This window comes from Lepidochelys kempii, chromosome 1 (genome assembly GCF_965140265.1).
Source record: "Lepidochelys kempii isolate rLepKem1 chromosome 1, rLepKem1.hap2, whole genome shotgun sequence".
Taxonomy (NCBI): Eukaryota; Metazoa; Chordata; order Testudines; family Cheloniidae; genus Lepidochelys; species Lepidochelys kempii.
In genome coordinates, this window is record NC_133256.1 from 231,044,518 (window position 1) to 231,059,515 (window position 14,998).

Consider the following 14,998-nt stretch of genomic DNA (forward strand, 5'->3'; position numbering starts at 1 on the left):
TCAAACTGGCCTTAGGGAAGAAAGCAGAAGTGATTGACCACACAAAGGGAGTATGTGTGAAGTCGTACCACTTTTAGCATCAATTCTATGTCCATACCATTGTTAAGAATGGTCTTTAGAGAGTTCCGTGTTCAACAAGAGACTCCCAAATTTTAAGACAGACTCTTCAAATGGGAAGTCAGTGTAGATCCACTGGCTTCATCTACATTGGCTGGGGAGATACCCCTCTGTTTTTAAAACAGGATTTTTTTTTGGCATTTGTTTTGTTCTTAGGAGTTACACTCCTGCCAGAGCCTACCAAGGAAAAGACCACACCAATTTCCATTTTTACGCCTCTTCCTTGCGGCTATCGTCATAACTAAAGGGCGAATGTGCAAATGCAGTGTGCGTGCACACATGCTAGGTCAGGTAAAATTCTCACTTTAATACGAAGGAATATATCTGCAATCTGTAAAACCATCTTGGGGAAGTTTCTGCAATAGCGGGGCGTAATATTCTTAAGGGACCAGTTTCAGCCAAGTGCTTAGGAGCATGCCTCTGCCTCAGCTCAGCATAATCTCCCAGAGTGTGTTCTGGTTTCAAAACTAGTAAATCATTTACAATGTATTCCTGCCGCAAGCTTTTTCTTTAGAGTACATTTCCCCCGTGGCAGCATGGCTCATATGTACCTGGAGCCAGACCCTCAGCTGGGGCAAGCCAACAGAGCTCCACTGATTCTACAGGAACAGAGACTTTACATATCAAAGCTTTCTGGGTTATCGCTCTTAAGAAGGGGGCGAATACCAGGTAAATGTATGAAGTCTCAGAAGTTTAGGAAAGAGCTTCATTTATATTTTAAAAGGAATGACACAAAGTGACATCTGCCAAAATGCGGCAGCCTCTAGGTGAAATGGTTTAAGACTGCAGCACAATCCCATACAGAAAGGATGGGCAACATTGGATAGAGTATCTACAGCATAGGAAGATGAGGTAGCAGGGCAAGAGGATTAACTCCCAACACTAAGGTGGTTGCTTAGGCACAAGAACAGCATCTGCAGCTACACTGCTCCTTAACACTTAGTCCTGACTCAGAGGGAAAAGCGCCACCTACTGAGTCACTGAGTCTTGGGGACCCTGGAATTTTGGTTGGAAGTTTCTCTTTGAAAGGCCAACGGCTCTGGACCTTGCTGAGCTCAAGTCCTGTTTGGATCATCGCACAAGGAGGAACGACTGAAGCATTCTTGAAGGAAACCGAACTTCCACAGAGTGAAGTAACACAAAGGTCACCATCTAGTGACACTACATTTGATTCTTCCACTATCTGACTGCAGCTTAACACTTGCCAGTGCTATAAGTGAATACTATAAAAGTACTTACTTTTCTGCTCTTTATCTTTTTCCTGAAGTGTCTGGCAAGAGCTCATTAAAGCTGTATTCATAGCCTGAAGGGCTCTCTGCTCAGAAATGGCTTCCTCTAACACACTTCGCAAATATGTGGCTTCTTCCCAGGCAGAATGAAGCACCCCATCTCGATCCGTAACCTGAGCACAGAATAGAAAGAGAGCACAGCCCTGGCTGGCACAAAAAAGGTCTCTGCTGTTCATGCAAATGAAACTGAAATACATCTGTTCTCTCAGGAAGTGATAAGCCCCGACTGAACTTCTGCATTTTTACATTTGGGTGGACTGCGTATGGGAGCTATTTCTGAGTTTTGTTTTTTTAAGCCACCACAAATATGCAAAGTTGTCTCTTTCATCAGCAGGCTGTTGACACCACCTCCTCTGCTTTTACTTCCTCTGCAAGTCACAGTTTTGTGGTGTGGCTGTTCATTCCAACAAAGCATAGTTTCCTATTTGCTAGCAGAGGCGTATAAAGCATCGCTTTCTGGTGTGTGGAACAGCAAGTCACTCCCCTACCTGTTTGCTGGCGTCCTCCAACTGTTTGGTAGCTTCTTGGAGCTGCAAGCCAAGAACATCTGCCTGACTGACAGCTTCTTCTTTCAACTGTTTGACAGCTTCTAGCTCGTGTTGTCTGCAGGGAGCAAGAGTGCAGGACACAAGCTGTCCCTGACCATTCAGAAAAATATTCCTAGAAAGTGTGATACCCAGTCACTAAGAGAGAGACCACATGCTATTAAAAAGCTTTACAATAGTTTAACTTCCCAAACAGAAACAAGGGGTTTAGAGATTAACCCACCAAGTAAACAAGGCTGTTTGTACTCATCTGGCAGATCAGAAGAAGTGTAGGTTTTCAGCAGGTTCCTAGCCACCCAAAGCTGTGCAACTGCTATGCAAGTCCTGTCTAGATGAATTCCAATGTGGAAAAGGAGTACGCGTTTACTGCACCAGTACCAAATACTTTAAAAAGGTATTTTAAAAAACCTATCATAGACCATCTATTTGGCTGTTTTAGGGAAAAGTGGTAAGAGGATCCAAAGTCAAGAGCATTTGTAAAAATAGCAGAAGTTGACCCTGCAGGCAGAGTTAATGATCACTACAGTTATGCAGCTTTGATTTGTCACTTGGTGCTGTAAAGGGTGCATCAGTGAGACTTCAGCGACAACTACCAATGGAAAGTCAGCACCACACGAGTCCCTGTGACAGAAAGTGGCCGTTCAGGGACCCTTAGGCTTATTTTGCATTGCAGAACGGCGGGGCTGTATCTAAACTGACCTTGTTCCGAACGTCTTCCCTCTGTTACAGAGCCACTGGTGGCATTACCAGCCACCCTTTTCAGCAGAGAGAGTGCCCTGAGCTGGGCACTCCACCAGCAGCTGGCCTATATTAGCACTACACCAATGGGGGGAGATTCAGAAAGACACAGGAATAGATCAGGCCAGGAGAACACTATGCTTGCTCAGCACCAGCAAACGTACGAACTCCAGGCCCTGAGAGATTAAGTGGTGTACCCAAATAGGCGCGCGTAGGAGGGGGCATATTGGGCATGCCCATTCTCCCTGTATGTATGTATGTTACATTACACTAGCCATTTTACACCCACCCCTGAATAGACAGGCCAGGCATATTCTTTTCCAGAGGATTTGTGCATGTGTAGGGAACAGGTTAGAAAAACTCATCTGGGTGGGAAACTTAAACAGCTGCTTTCCTGAAAGCCTGATGTGAGTTCACAGTTGTGTGCCCCTTGCTGCTGTATTTATACATCACTGTTTAAACCCACGTAGCTATTACAAATATAATGAGGATAGGAGCGTTCTTTCCTAGCCTACGTTTTCCCATTTCTCCTAGAAGAAAATAATCCATTTGGAGTCCAAATTTTCCCCGACTACTAGTAAATCAAGGCAGTGTGCCACCCTGAGCTAGAAATGGGTCAGTCTGGTATAGCAGACCATTTCCAATAAGTAAGGATGTTGACAAGCCCATGTTTGATAGACCATCAACTTCATACACAGCCAACAGTTCTGCTTATTTAGTGGTTGCACCTGCAGAACATGCAGCTTTTCAACTGTTTAGTCTGTGGTCTGCCTGGTGTTTTAGAAGAGTCTCTACAATGATGCATTCTTACTTGGTACACAAAGGATAACTCCATGTAGGATAAAACACCTTTAAACAGATCTGCTCACAAAAGGAGCATGCAATGGGTTTTCAATTTTAAGCAGTCTCGTTCAGGAGTTTCATGTCTCATTTACACGGGGAGAGGAGGAGAGAATTAGATGTACCTGGAAGAGAGCTCTTTCCTGAAGCGAAGCTGCTCTGTTTTTATTCTCCTCAGATTTCCTGCCATTCTAACATACTCTTTATCCAAGGATTCTCTGTGTTCTTCTAAGAGATGGAGCTTTTTAATCCAGTGATTTATCTTCTCTTCTAGCACTTGCTTGAGGTCCTATTAGTTTTTAAAAGTTAAAAATGCCACATGGTTATAACAGCGTAGCATAAGGTTTACTTAACATGCCACTTAGAACTGTACAGGGTCTCTGGTCAGCAGAGACAGCCTCTCCCTATCTGCCATCCCTTAGTAGCATAATAAATGTCCAGATACTAGACTGCCAGCAGTAAGTAAACAAGGAGGATGGGTTCACACAACATTGAGTTTAACCCCACTCAGTTTTCTGAAGGGGAAAGATGGATAAGGACATGGTATAGAATAGCATAATCAGTACAGCTGCTTGAAAAGCAGCTTTTCATCTATTTTTCGAAGGAAGTAAATATTTTTGCAGAAAAACCATTTCCTTCAAAATCCTCCATTGAAATTAAAGACACTTGAAATAAATAATTGGGTCCAGACTTCAAAGAACCCAACAAGCTCTCCCCCCCGCCAACATACATAGTTCTCCCCCTGGAAAGGGGGAGGGAGACAGGAAGAACTACCAACAATTTCTTTTTGAAAAGAAAAACAAGAGTTTCTTCTATTCACAATGAAAAATTTCCATTGCAATGAAAAATGTTTTTGTAAATGGGGAGGGGGGGAGAATGGTAACAAGTGTTTTTGTTTTCTTTAAAAACTGTGGAAGATACTTACTCTTGTTAGACCAGCCCTAATAATCACCAACATAGATGCTTTCCAGAAGATTCAGAGCATGGCATTATACACTATTTTACAATTCTTTATTTGTGGCTTCACATTAGGTGAAGAGACAGGCAGAGAGTGTGAAAGACAATGCCTTTTAGTAGCATGGGAGAAAGTAACTTCAGTGACAGCAATTGGAGTGTTTCAGGGTACAGTTTATATGAATTTCTACCAGATTTAACCATGCTAATGTGCAAGTTAATGTTGTTTACTTTGTCTGAGGCCTATCTGGTCAGCTAGCAACAACACCTTCCAAGAATGAACTCCAGATGGCAGTGAGCATGCACTGTAGATGGACAGGTACAGTGTCTGTCATGTGATTAGTAAGACTGCAATAGAGCACTACCTGGACACTTTTTTGGAACGGTTTCTTGGCTTACAATTCCACCTTAGCTAAGCTGGGAATGAAGCTTCCTAGGTTAATGTAACTTTTACAGGGAGAAGTCAATTCTACACAATGACTAGCCTAACTGCTGGAATTTCTCATGGTACTTGAAAATTATACAACTCAGGAAGTTATTGCCCATGCTATTTACTCTCAAAGAAATGTCTGATCTTTCAGAAAGAAAGCAAGATCTTGACGAGAATTCCTTAAACAGTTTAGACACCAGCCCTGGCAATAGACTGTTATAGTCAGAGAGGTGGTACCATTAAAACCAAACAAATATTTACCTTTCCGTTCTTGGTTCAAGGACACAGCCTAGCTAATGGAGGCAGAAGAGCATATGAAGAAGAAAAAGAGGGACATACTTCTTATATGGTAGTAAGCATTGTCTGGTTTCTCTAGTAGATCATGAGACTACTTGGGTCCCATTGCAAGGTCTTAAAACCACTATGAATAGCAACTCTTGGCTCTATTACCAGATCCATTTTGGAAGAAATATGGTCTTCCTTCTGCAACAGTAAGCACTTGTTTGCAGCAATACCTTGTAGGAGCAACCGTTGCTTATGAGCAACTTTTCCCCTGGGAACATTTTCCCTACTATGAATTGTCCACTCGGTAACAGCAACATAGCCGCCATATAAGAGCAACATTTGACACATCACATCCCCCACTTACTTGCATCAATTTTTTGGTGTCAAAAAACACCAGACAAATCCCAAGAAGTCTCACTGAAAGAAAAAAAAAAGTACAGATTATCCAAGACTGTCAAACTCTGGGGGCTACTCAAAACCAAGTTGCAGTCAAATGGGAGCTACACAGGTCGACTGTACGCAGAATGTGGAAGCAGAAGGATAAGCTTTTGGCTAAATATGAAGACGGACAGTCAAATAGCTGTTGTAAGCATGGGCATGAAGGAAAAGCCCCTGATGTCAACCAGGCTCTCTTTATATGGTTCAAGGAGAAGAGGGTACAGGGAGCACTGCTTGCTGGACTTGCAATCAAGTGAAAAGCCCTTAAGCTGGTCTCTTCACTTGGATTGAATGATTTTAAGGCAAGTGACAATTGGTTTACCAGATGGAAGAAATACTTCAATGTTGCTTCCAAAAAAAGGATCATGGCGAAAGACAGTCAGCAGACAAACCAGCAGCTGAGCAATGGTAGCATGAAAAAATTCCTCACATTCTTGAAAAAGTTTTCCCCAGCTGGCATCTACAATACTTACTAAACAGGACTTTATCTGAAAGGGCTCTGTGACAGAGGACATGTAGAAAAAAATGGAAAGCTAGAAGGAGGTAAAGCTTCAAAGGACTGTGCTGGTCTGTGACAACCTGGATCAGAGTGACAAATGACCAGTGTTCATGATTGGGAAGTCAAAACTACCCAGATGCTTTCTGCATAATTTCAGTTAACTTCTCAATTACGTCAGTTCAGTGAATGCCTGGGTGACAGGGGAGTTTTCACCAACTAGCTAAAAATGGGTGATTGCCAGCTTTGCTTGTAAAGCCTTAAGATAGGCCTCGTCTTGGATGTGTGTGGAGCAGTTATCCAGTGAGTGGTTCTCACTAACGTTCAGCTTGAATTCTTACCCCCAATGCTACATCTTTGATGCAACATGTGGATCAAGATGTGATTAAGAACACAAAGGGATATTACCAATCAAAAATTGCAAACCAGATTATTGTTGCTCTTGATGCAGACCCCACAGATGTTCAGACAGTCCTGAAAACCATAAGTTTGCTAGACTGCATTCATCTTTCTTGTTGCCAAGGCATGGCAAGATGTAAAGCCGACAATTTCCAATGGTTTCAGGAAAGGCAAATTCGTTGTGCCAGTGAAAGACAAGGATATTGAACAGTTTTATGACCCCCTGAATGATGCTCCACTTCAAGCAAGCATAGAAAAGGAGGACATTGTAGCAGCTGTGGATTTGCTCATATTCAGAGAGATAACCGATGAAGAATTACTGAGCGCTGCAGCAAGGCCAGAGAAGAGAGCTTGTGTTGATGAAACGTTTCATAATCAATAGGAAAATCGAGAGAGGAGGCGGCTGATTTTGATGAAGAAGCTCCTCTGACAAACTCTGAGGTGTTGAAGGCTTTGAACACACTCAGCACTTTTCACAGCTAGAGGGACTTGGTGACAGGGTCTACAGGTCTCTTTGGGACATTGTGACTGAGAAGATGCAGAGCAAACTAACAGTTTTTCATCCAAAATGAGTGAGTTTATCCATTTCTAATTAATTTGCAAGTTGATACTCTATAAATAGAATACACGGAGGTGGAATACTACTTTAATTTGGGTAATTACATTTCAGAGAAACAGCCGTGTTAGTCTGTATTCGCAAAAAGAAAAGGAGTACTTGTGGCACCTTAGAGACTAACCAATTTATTTGAGCATAAGCTTTCGTGAGCCATAGCTCACTTCATCGGATGCATACTGTGGAAAATACAGAAGATGTTTTTATACAAACAAACCATGAAAAAATACCTCCCCCCACCCCACTCTCCTGCTGGTAATAGCTTATCTAAAGTGACCACTCTCCTTACAATGTGTATGATAATCAAGGTGGGCCATTTCCAGCACAAATCCAGGGTTTAACAAGAATGTTGGGGTGGGGGGGGGGAGGAAAAAACCAAGGGGAAATAGGTGCTGTTGTCATCATGAAGAGGTCGGAATATGAATAAGAGTCTGCTCAGCGGCCCTCCAACACCACTTTCTACAAGCCATTACCCTCTGATCCCACTGAGGGTTACCAAAAGAAACTACAGCATTTGCTCAAGAAACTCCCTGAAAAAGCACAAGATCAAATCCGCACAGACACGCCCCTGGAACCCCGACCTGGGATATTCTATCTGCTACCCAAGATCCATAAACCTGGAAATCCTGGAGGCCCCATCATCTCAGGCACTGGCACCCTGACAGCAGGATTGTCTGGCTATGTAGTCTCCCTCCTCAGGCCCTACACTACCAGTAGTGTACCTTCGAGACACCACTGACTTCCTGAGGAAACTACAATCCATCGGTGATCTTCCAGAAAACACCATCCTGGCCACTATGGATGTAGAAGCCCTCTACACCAACATTCCACACAAAGATGGACTACAAGCCCTCAAGAACACTATCCCCGATAATGTCACGGCTAACCTGGTGGCTGAACTTTGTGACTTTGTCCTTACCCATAACTATTTTACATTTGGGGACAATGTATACCTTCAAATCAGCAGCACTGCTATGGGTACCCGCATGGCCCCACAGTATGCCAACATTTTTATGTCAGACTTAGAACAACGCTTCCTCAGCTCTCGTCCCCTAACGCCCCTACTCTACTTGTGCTATATTGATGACATCATCATCTGGGCCCATGGAAAAGAAGCCCTTGAGGAATTCCACCATGATTTCAACAATTTCCATCCCACCATCAACCTCAGCCTGGTCCAGTCCACACAAAAGAGATCCTCTTCCTGGACACTACAGTGCTAATAAACGATGGTCACATAAACACCACCTTATACCGGAAACCTACTGATCGCTATTCCTACCTACATGCCTCCAGCTTTCACCCCGACCACACGAAAGGATCCATCGTCTACAGCCAAGCTCTGCGATACAACCGCATTTGCTCCAACCCCTCAGACAGAGGCAAACACCTACAAGATCTCTATCATGCATTCTTACAACTACAGTACCCACCTGCGGAAGTGAAGAAACAGATTGATAGAGCCAGAAGAGTTCCCAGAAGTCACCTACTACAGGACAGGCCTAACAAAGAAAATAACAGAACGCCACTAGCCATCACCTTCAGCCCCCAACTAAAACCCCTCCAATGCATTATTAAGGATCTACAACCTATCCTGAAGGATGACCCAACACTCTCACAAATCTTGGGAGACAGGCCAGTCCTTGCCTACAGACAGCCCCGCAACCTGAAGCAAATACTCACCAGCAACCACATACCACACAACAGAACCACTAACCCAGGAACCTATCCTTGCAACAAAGCCCGTTGCCAACTGTGCCCACATATCTATTCAGGGGACACCATCACAGGGCCTAATAACATCAGCCACACTATCAGGGGGCTCGTTCACCTGCACATCCACCAATGTGATATATGCCATCATGTGCCAGCAATGCCCCTCTGCCATTTACATTGGTCAAACTGGACAGTCTCTACGTAAAAGAATAAATGGACGCAAATCAGATGTCAAGAATTATAACATTCATAAACCAGTCGGAGAACACTTCAATCTCTCTGGTCACGCGATTACAGACATGAAAGTTGCGATATTACAATAAAAAAACTTCAAATCCAGACTCCAGCGAGAGACTGCTGAATTGGAATTCATTTGCAAATTGAATACAATTAACTTAGGCTTGAATAGAGACTGGGAGTGGCTAAGTCATTATGCAAGGTAACCTATTTCCCCTTGTTTATTCCTACCCCCCCTGCCCCCCCCAGACGTTCTTGTTAAACCCTGAATTTGTGCTGGAAATGGCCCACCTTGATTATCATACACATTGTAAGGAGAGTGATCACTTTAGATAAGCTATTACGAGCAGGAGAGTGGGGTGAGGGGGAGGTATTTTTTCATGCTTTGTGTGTATAAAAAGATCTTCTGCACTTTCCGCAGTATGCATCCGATGAAGTGAGCTGTAGCTCACGAAAGCTTATGCTCAAATAAATTGGTTAGTCTCTAAGGTGCCACAAGTACTCCTTTTCCTTTTTGGTAATTACATTATTATTTGCTCAGCAGATGCCCTTATCCAGGGCAACTTACAGTGCATACAAAGTATTACAGTTAAGTGGGAGTACAAAAGCGTTTACAAATAAGAGCAAGAGGTTGTGTACGTTGTTGTGGTTGATGTTTGATTTTTCTTAACATAAAAATAAAACTAGATACTTTTATAATCACTCAGTACCACTTTCTTGATACAGTGTAGTGGTAGGCTATGAATGCATAATAGAACACAGGTGTAAAATATGCAGTACCCATACTAATGTAATACTGTAGCAATAATAATAAACATACCTCACATTGTTACAATTCTAGATTGTTAACATGTACTGTAGCGGTTTGAGGTATCAGAAGAAGCAGGCTGCCTTTGGTCAGATGACACTCAAAACAGCAGTAGCTGCTTAGGAGCAACATAGCGAAAGAGCATTGATATGGTGCTACTAATGAGCGTCTACGGTCGTTCCTATTAGGCTATCTTCCTTTTTCACCAATTGTTCATTGATAACAATGGATATAGTGGAAATGCTTTAAGAGAGGATTTAACATGTGCTCCGAGATCTGTACTAGCGGCCTGTTAGTTTCTGGGATGGAATTTATTGTGTAGAGTCTAACCTAGACAGTTTGAGATGATTGCTTGAGACCACTGCTCTTCTAAGATGTCAATCAGTGAAGCAGACAAGGTGCACCCTCTTAGCTCCCATTTGAACTGGGCTGAGGGGATAGATGGGTGTCTATCTTCCAAGAAGTTTGAACTAAACTCCCCAGCTTGGTCTGCCAAAGTCCAATATGTTAACCTCATCTCCCCCACGCGGCCCCGCTTCTTGGGTAGTTTGGGTGAGTGCAGATGGATGCACATGATAGATATCTATAGTTTTTTTTGCATGTTACTACTATAGGTTATAATTTGAGACTATCAGGGCTGTCTCATGTTGGCATTCTTGCAACAGTTTTAAAACATACAATACTTAAATAAAGCTAGGAGCAGTGATGGACACTGACAAGTTGAAAACAAACCATCGTCTATTACTACATAGACAAGGGACAGATCTGCTAGACTAGAACCCCTTAATATCAAAGGCGACTCAGAACCAATGGCAGAAGCTGAAGTTATTTAAAAATATATTAAAATTTGAAGTAAGATGCAATTTTTTAAACAGCAATGATAAAAGGTCACTAAACAGCTTACTAAGGGATGTAGTAAATTCTCCATCATTTGGGTCTTTAAGTAAACCAGATGCCTTACTACTTGATATGATCTAGTTCAACCACAAAGTATTGGACTCTATATTGGTCCCTTTCTGTACAGAGAAAAATGCTGCAGGAATTATTGAATTAAAATTCTATGGCTTTTGCTATGCAGAAAGCTAGACTAGATGTCCACAAGTTACTCCTGTCCCTCAAGATCTAGGACATTTTACTTTGAAGTAAACATGGCAATTGTCACCTTTAGAGTACAAACTTCTCCGATCAGTTGAGTACTTAGGGGGCAAAAGAGAAGTTTTAGTAGCCTGTATCTGGTATCCTAAATAGAAGTAGAAACCTATTCCTAATTCACCACTCTGTTCCTTCTTTGATAGGGGAGTTTAGAAGAGAAAGTTTACAGAAGTTCTTCAGAGGTAAGAGAAAAGATTCCAGAACAGAACCTAGGAAGAGAAAAATACAGTGGTAACCCTGCTTTCTCCTGCTGAAGAGACAGGCTGATACAGAACATCTTCAATAATGAGGTGCTAAAGCAAGGTAATGAATTAGCTGGACCATGGTGGAGGCTATAGAAGAATGATAGCAGCATACCTAGTGCCATTTTAAAATCTTCCACAACAAGCCCTCCATCACAAATATCCAGGAAACAGCAGTAGTTTCATTTCAAAGAAACTCGGGCCAGGAAACTACTACTGTAAATTAATAAAGGGGAAACTGTATTGGGAGGAGAGTTGTGCATAGTTATCTAGCTCTGGACAGCCCTAAAAGGAGTTTAGACAAATACTAGGTTTTTCATGAGTGATCTTCTCTTCAATATACTTCTGTAACTCCATTAGTGTTAATGGGAGTTGCAGTTATGAACATGTACTCTAACAAAATGATAACAAGTTAATGCATCAGGCAGAAACATGCAACTAGCAAATAAAGCCTACCTAAAGAGTGACCCGATTTTTTCAGATTTCAGGAGGAAGGGGCACAGGATTAAAGTGGTTAGTAATATAGCTAACTTAATCTTTGTTCTCTGAATAAAGACTTGCAACAATTATTGTGAAAGAGCTAACCACAATTCAGTACGTTTGTTCCTATCAGAGGTGGCTCTTGAGTAAGTCTTTGTTTCTCTATTGCAATAGCTTCAATTTAAGGACCACACAAAAGAATTAAAATCATTGTGTCATATTTCTAGGATGTCGTCTATTCGGAAGAAATAGTATAATCTATAAATATGCGGTCCACATGCGGTCTACTTTAGAAGTTTGACATGAGTCTAAAAATGTATGTAGTCCCTTGCTTGGAAAGCATCATTTTCACACTCTCTTTGTTAAGTGCTGATCATAGCAGAGATCTGACCAGTTCTTAGTTTGGGTAAATCTCCTATGCAAGTCACAGGAAGTGACCAGCTCTGAACGCCCACATCCTTAAAGAAATAGATGCCACAGAACAGATGGGCAGTGGCAGTTAGAACAAGAATGGTTGAGAGACTGATGTGGAACGTGTTTAGCTTTCTGAAAGAGAAGGATGGCAAGGTCATTACTAGAGTTGGTCAAACCACCACCAAGTTTTGTTGGAAATTGAAAAAAAAAAAAAAAAAGGTAGTCTCATTTTCATTTAAATTTCCCCCAAAAATTGATAAACAAAACCTTAAAAAAATTGGATTTTAGTAAGAACAAGGGTTTTTCTTTTTTGTTGAAAAGCCCAGAAAACTTCATAAAAGTGAAATTTTTCCATGATAATTTGTTTAATGAAAAGCTAATTTTGGATGAAAAACAAAAATACAACAACTCCACCCCCCCACCACCACCACACACACACACTACACCCAGTTCTAGTCATAGTCAGCCACTCATAGGTCTCAAGGGTACAGTTTCCAAAGTCTGTTTTTCTGTCTAGAGACTGTATGGCCAATATGGCGGAAGGGGGAGAGAAACAAACTGGTTTCCTCTCTAGAGTACACATGACTGAAGTTTAGTCATCCTCAGATATTTTTTCCTTTGAACCTTCCATTAACAAGCGAAGAAGTAGGTAGGTAGCCTGGATAACCCAATGCACCTGTCTCCATAAGTAGTGCTGTAAAATTTAGGGCTTGCCTACACTTAAAATGCAGGTTCTGTCAGCATAGGTACTCCACCTCCCTGGTAGGTGGCAGTTGGGTCAACGGGAAAATTCTCCCACCAACCTGAGTGCTGTCTACACCAGGGGTTAGGTGAGTTTAACTGTATTGCTCAGGGGGCCTCAGCAGTCCTTTCGAAGGAGTTTTCACTGTAAATCTTTTTAATCTTAAACTATACTGAGCTAATAACTCCCCAGATGATGTGAACAGGCACACTCTGGGTGCATTAGCTTTGGAGAGGACCCCTTTCACATGAATGCTAGAGGGACTAGGAGCACAGAAGTGTTGTTCAAGGTCTGGCGTGAGGATGTCTACTGCAGAACTGGCATGCTTTTGTGAGCAAGCAGTAGTGATACAGAAGGGAAGAGACAGTCAACTATTAAGCCTGGCCTAGACTAGAAAAATTACCTACTGCTGCAGGTTTTAACCTTAGTGTGTCATGGTCTATGTTTGCTGTTAAAATGCTATGTTTATCCCTGCTGTAACTCCATGGATTTTAGGGATCAGTTTGGCCAGCATCAGTTCACCCCTTTGACACCTATTGTGAGGAGCAAGTAATTTTTCTCCTGTAAGTAAGGCCTGGTCCACACTAGGAAATTAGGTCAGTAGAACTACATTACTCAGGGGTGTGAAAAATCCACAACCCAGAATAATGCAGTTAAACCGACCTAACCTTCAGTATAAACTGCGCTGGGTTGATGGGAGAATTATCCTGTCAACCTAGTGACCACCTCTTGGAGGTGAAGTACTGATGCCGACAGGAGAACCTTTTCCGCAGGCGTAGGTAGAGGCTTCGCTGTGCAGCTGCAGCGTTTTAAAAACGTAGACAAGCGCTAAGTTTCCAACCGCTACAACATGGATGTCTCTTCAGGGGGAGCAGCTGCTAATAGCATCTTCGAATGAAGGAGTGAACTAACAGACAAGAATTCAAGTCCCATTGGGATGAAGATTTGAGACATTGTTTGGGGGAAATATGTGAGAGAAAGGAAGTGAAAGTGAGGCCTGTACATACTAATGGGAAAGTCAGGCATGGTAAAGAGAGTCTCATCCTCAGGCTGCCACGACCACAAAAACAAAAGCAGAAGACTATACATAGAAGTTTGTCTTCCCAGGTTATGACACAGTTTTAGAGGCAACTCAATATCTCACCCAGGAATAGAGATCAGGTCTGATCTAAAGTTTTCCATCCAAAACTTTTGATGCAAAAAAGTTAGGTTTTCAACAACATGTACACTCCTCCACCTCCCAAAAAGTTCCTGATTTCTACAGAAAATTGCCTTTAAAAAAAAGGGGGGGGGCGTTGGAAATCCAAAAATACCCAAAAAATTTATTTGGAAATGCTGCTGTAGTGCCTCATTTCCCTCTATAGGTTGGTTCCAAGACCAACTACCTCTCATGATACACCACCGTCAGGTACTTTCCATATTTACCACGGCAACATAGCAAGAGGGGAGAATAGTGCATCATAGGATATGGAACGTGGCCAAGGAGAACCTAGTCCATAGACAATGGTTGCATGAGATATGTAATCTGTAGTTTGGGTGAGGCACTGTGGTGACATTTCCAAATCAAAAATTTGGTTTTAAGTCAAAAGGTTTTCGGCTAATGAGTCATTTTTCTGCCACAGAAGAACACTTGCCCCATTTTCCAACCAGCTGTAATTGAGAGGTTTAAATTTCACCTGAACACACCTGAATTTTCCAGTATGTTATGTGGACTATAACCCTGAACTCCTTGTACATTACACAGCAAGTATAGAGGAAAACAGTGTTTTCCTCATGAAACCACTTAATCTACCCTTTCATTCGGGCAAGTAAATGCATAACCACAAGGAAATGAGTCTTTATAGCAATATACACCAAAGAAGAAAGGACAAAATGAGAAGGAGTAGGTATAAAATGGAGGGGTTCCATTTTTTTTTAAAACAATCTGCCCATCCTTTAATTAGAAAGCCCTTCATTGTTATCAGTTCTGTCCTCAAGCATCATTTGAAGGCTACACCAAACACCCTCCCTTAGCTTTTTTGTTTTTCAACACCACCACTTCAGAAATAATGTGGCTTGAAGAG

At 42.1% G+C, this 14,998-nt stretch overlaps 1 protein-coding gene across 1 annotated transcript in view; it reads right to left on the reverse strand.

Moving 5' to 3' along the window:
- Positions 1 to 14,998, reverse strand: part of IRAG2 (inositol 1,4,5-triphosphate receptor associated 2) — a 66,010-nt gene that overhangs the window by 25,022 nt on the left and 25,990 nt on the right. Inside the window, exons 17-19 of the mRNA XM_073317813.1 lie at positions 3,655 to 3,818; positions 1,895 to 2,066; positions 1,357 to 1,519 (exon numbers count right to left, since the gene is read on the reverse strand). Of these exons, the coding sequence (XP_073173914.1) occupies positions 1,357 to 1,519; positions 1,895 to 2,066; positions 3,655 to 3,818 (499 nt within the window). The remainder of the gene's footprint in view (positions 1 to 1,356; positions 1,520 to 1,894; positions 2,067 to 3,654; positions 3,819 to 14,998) is intronic.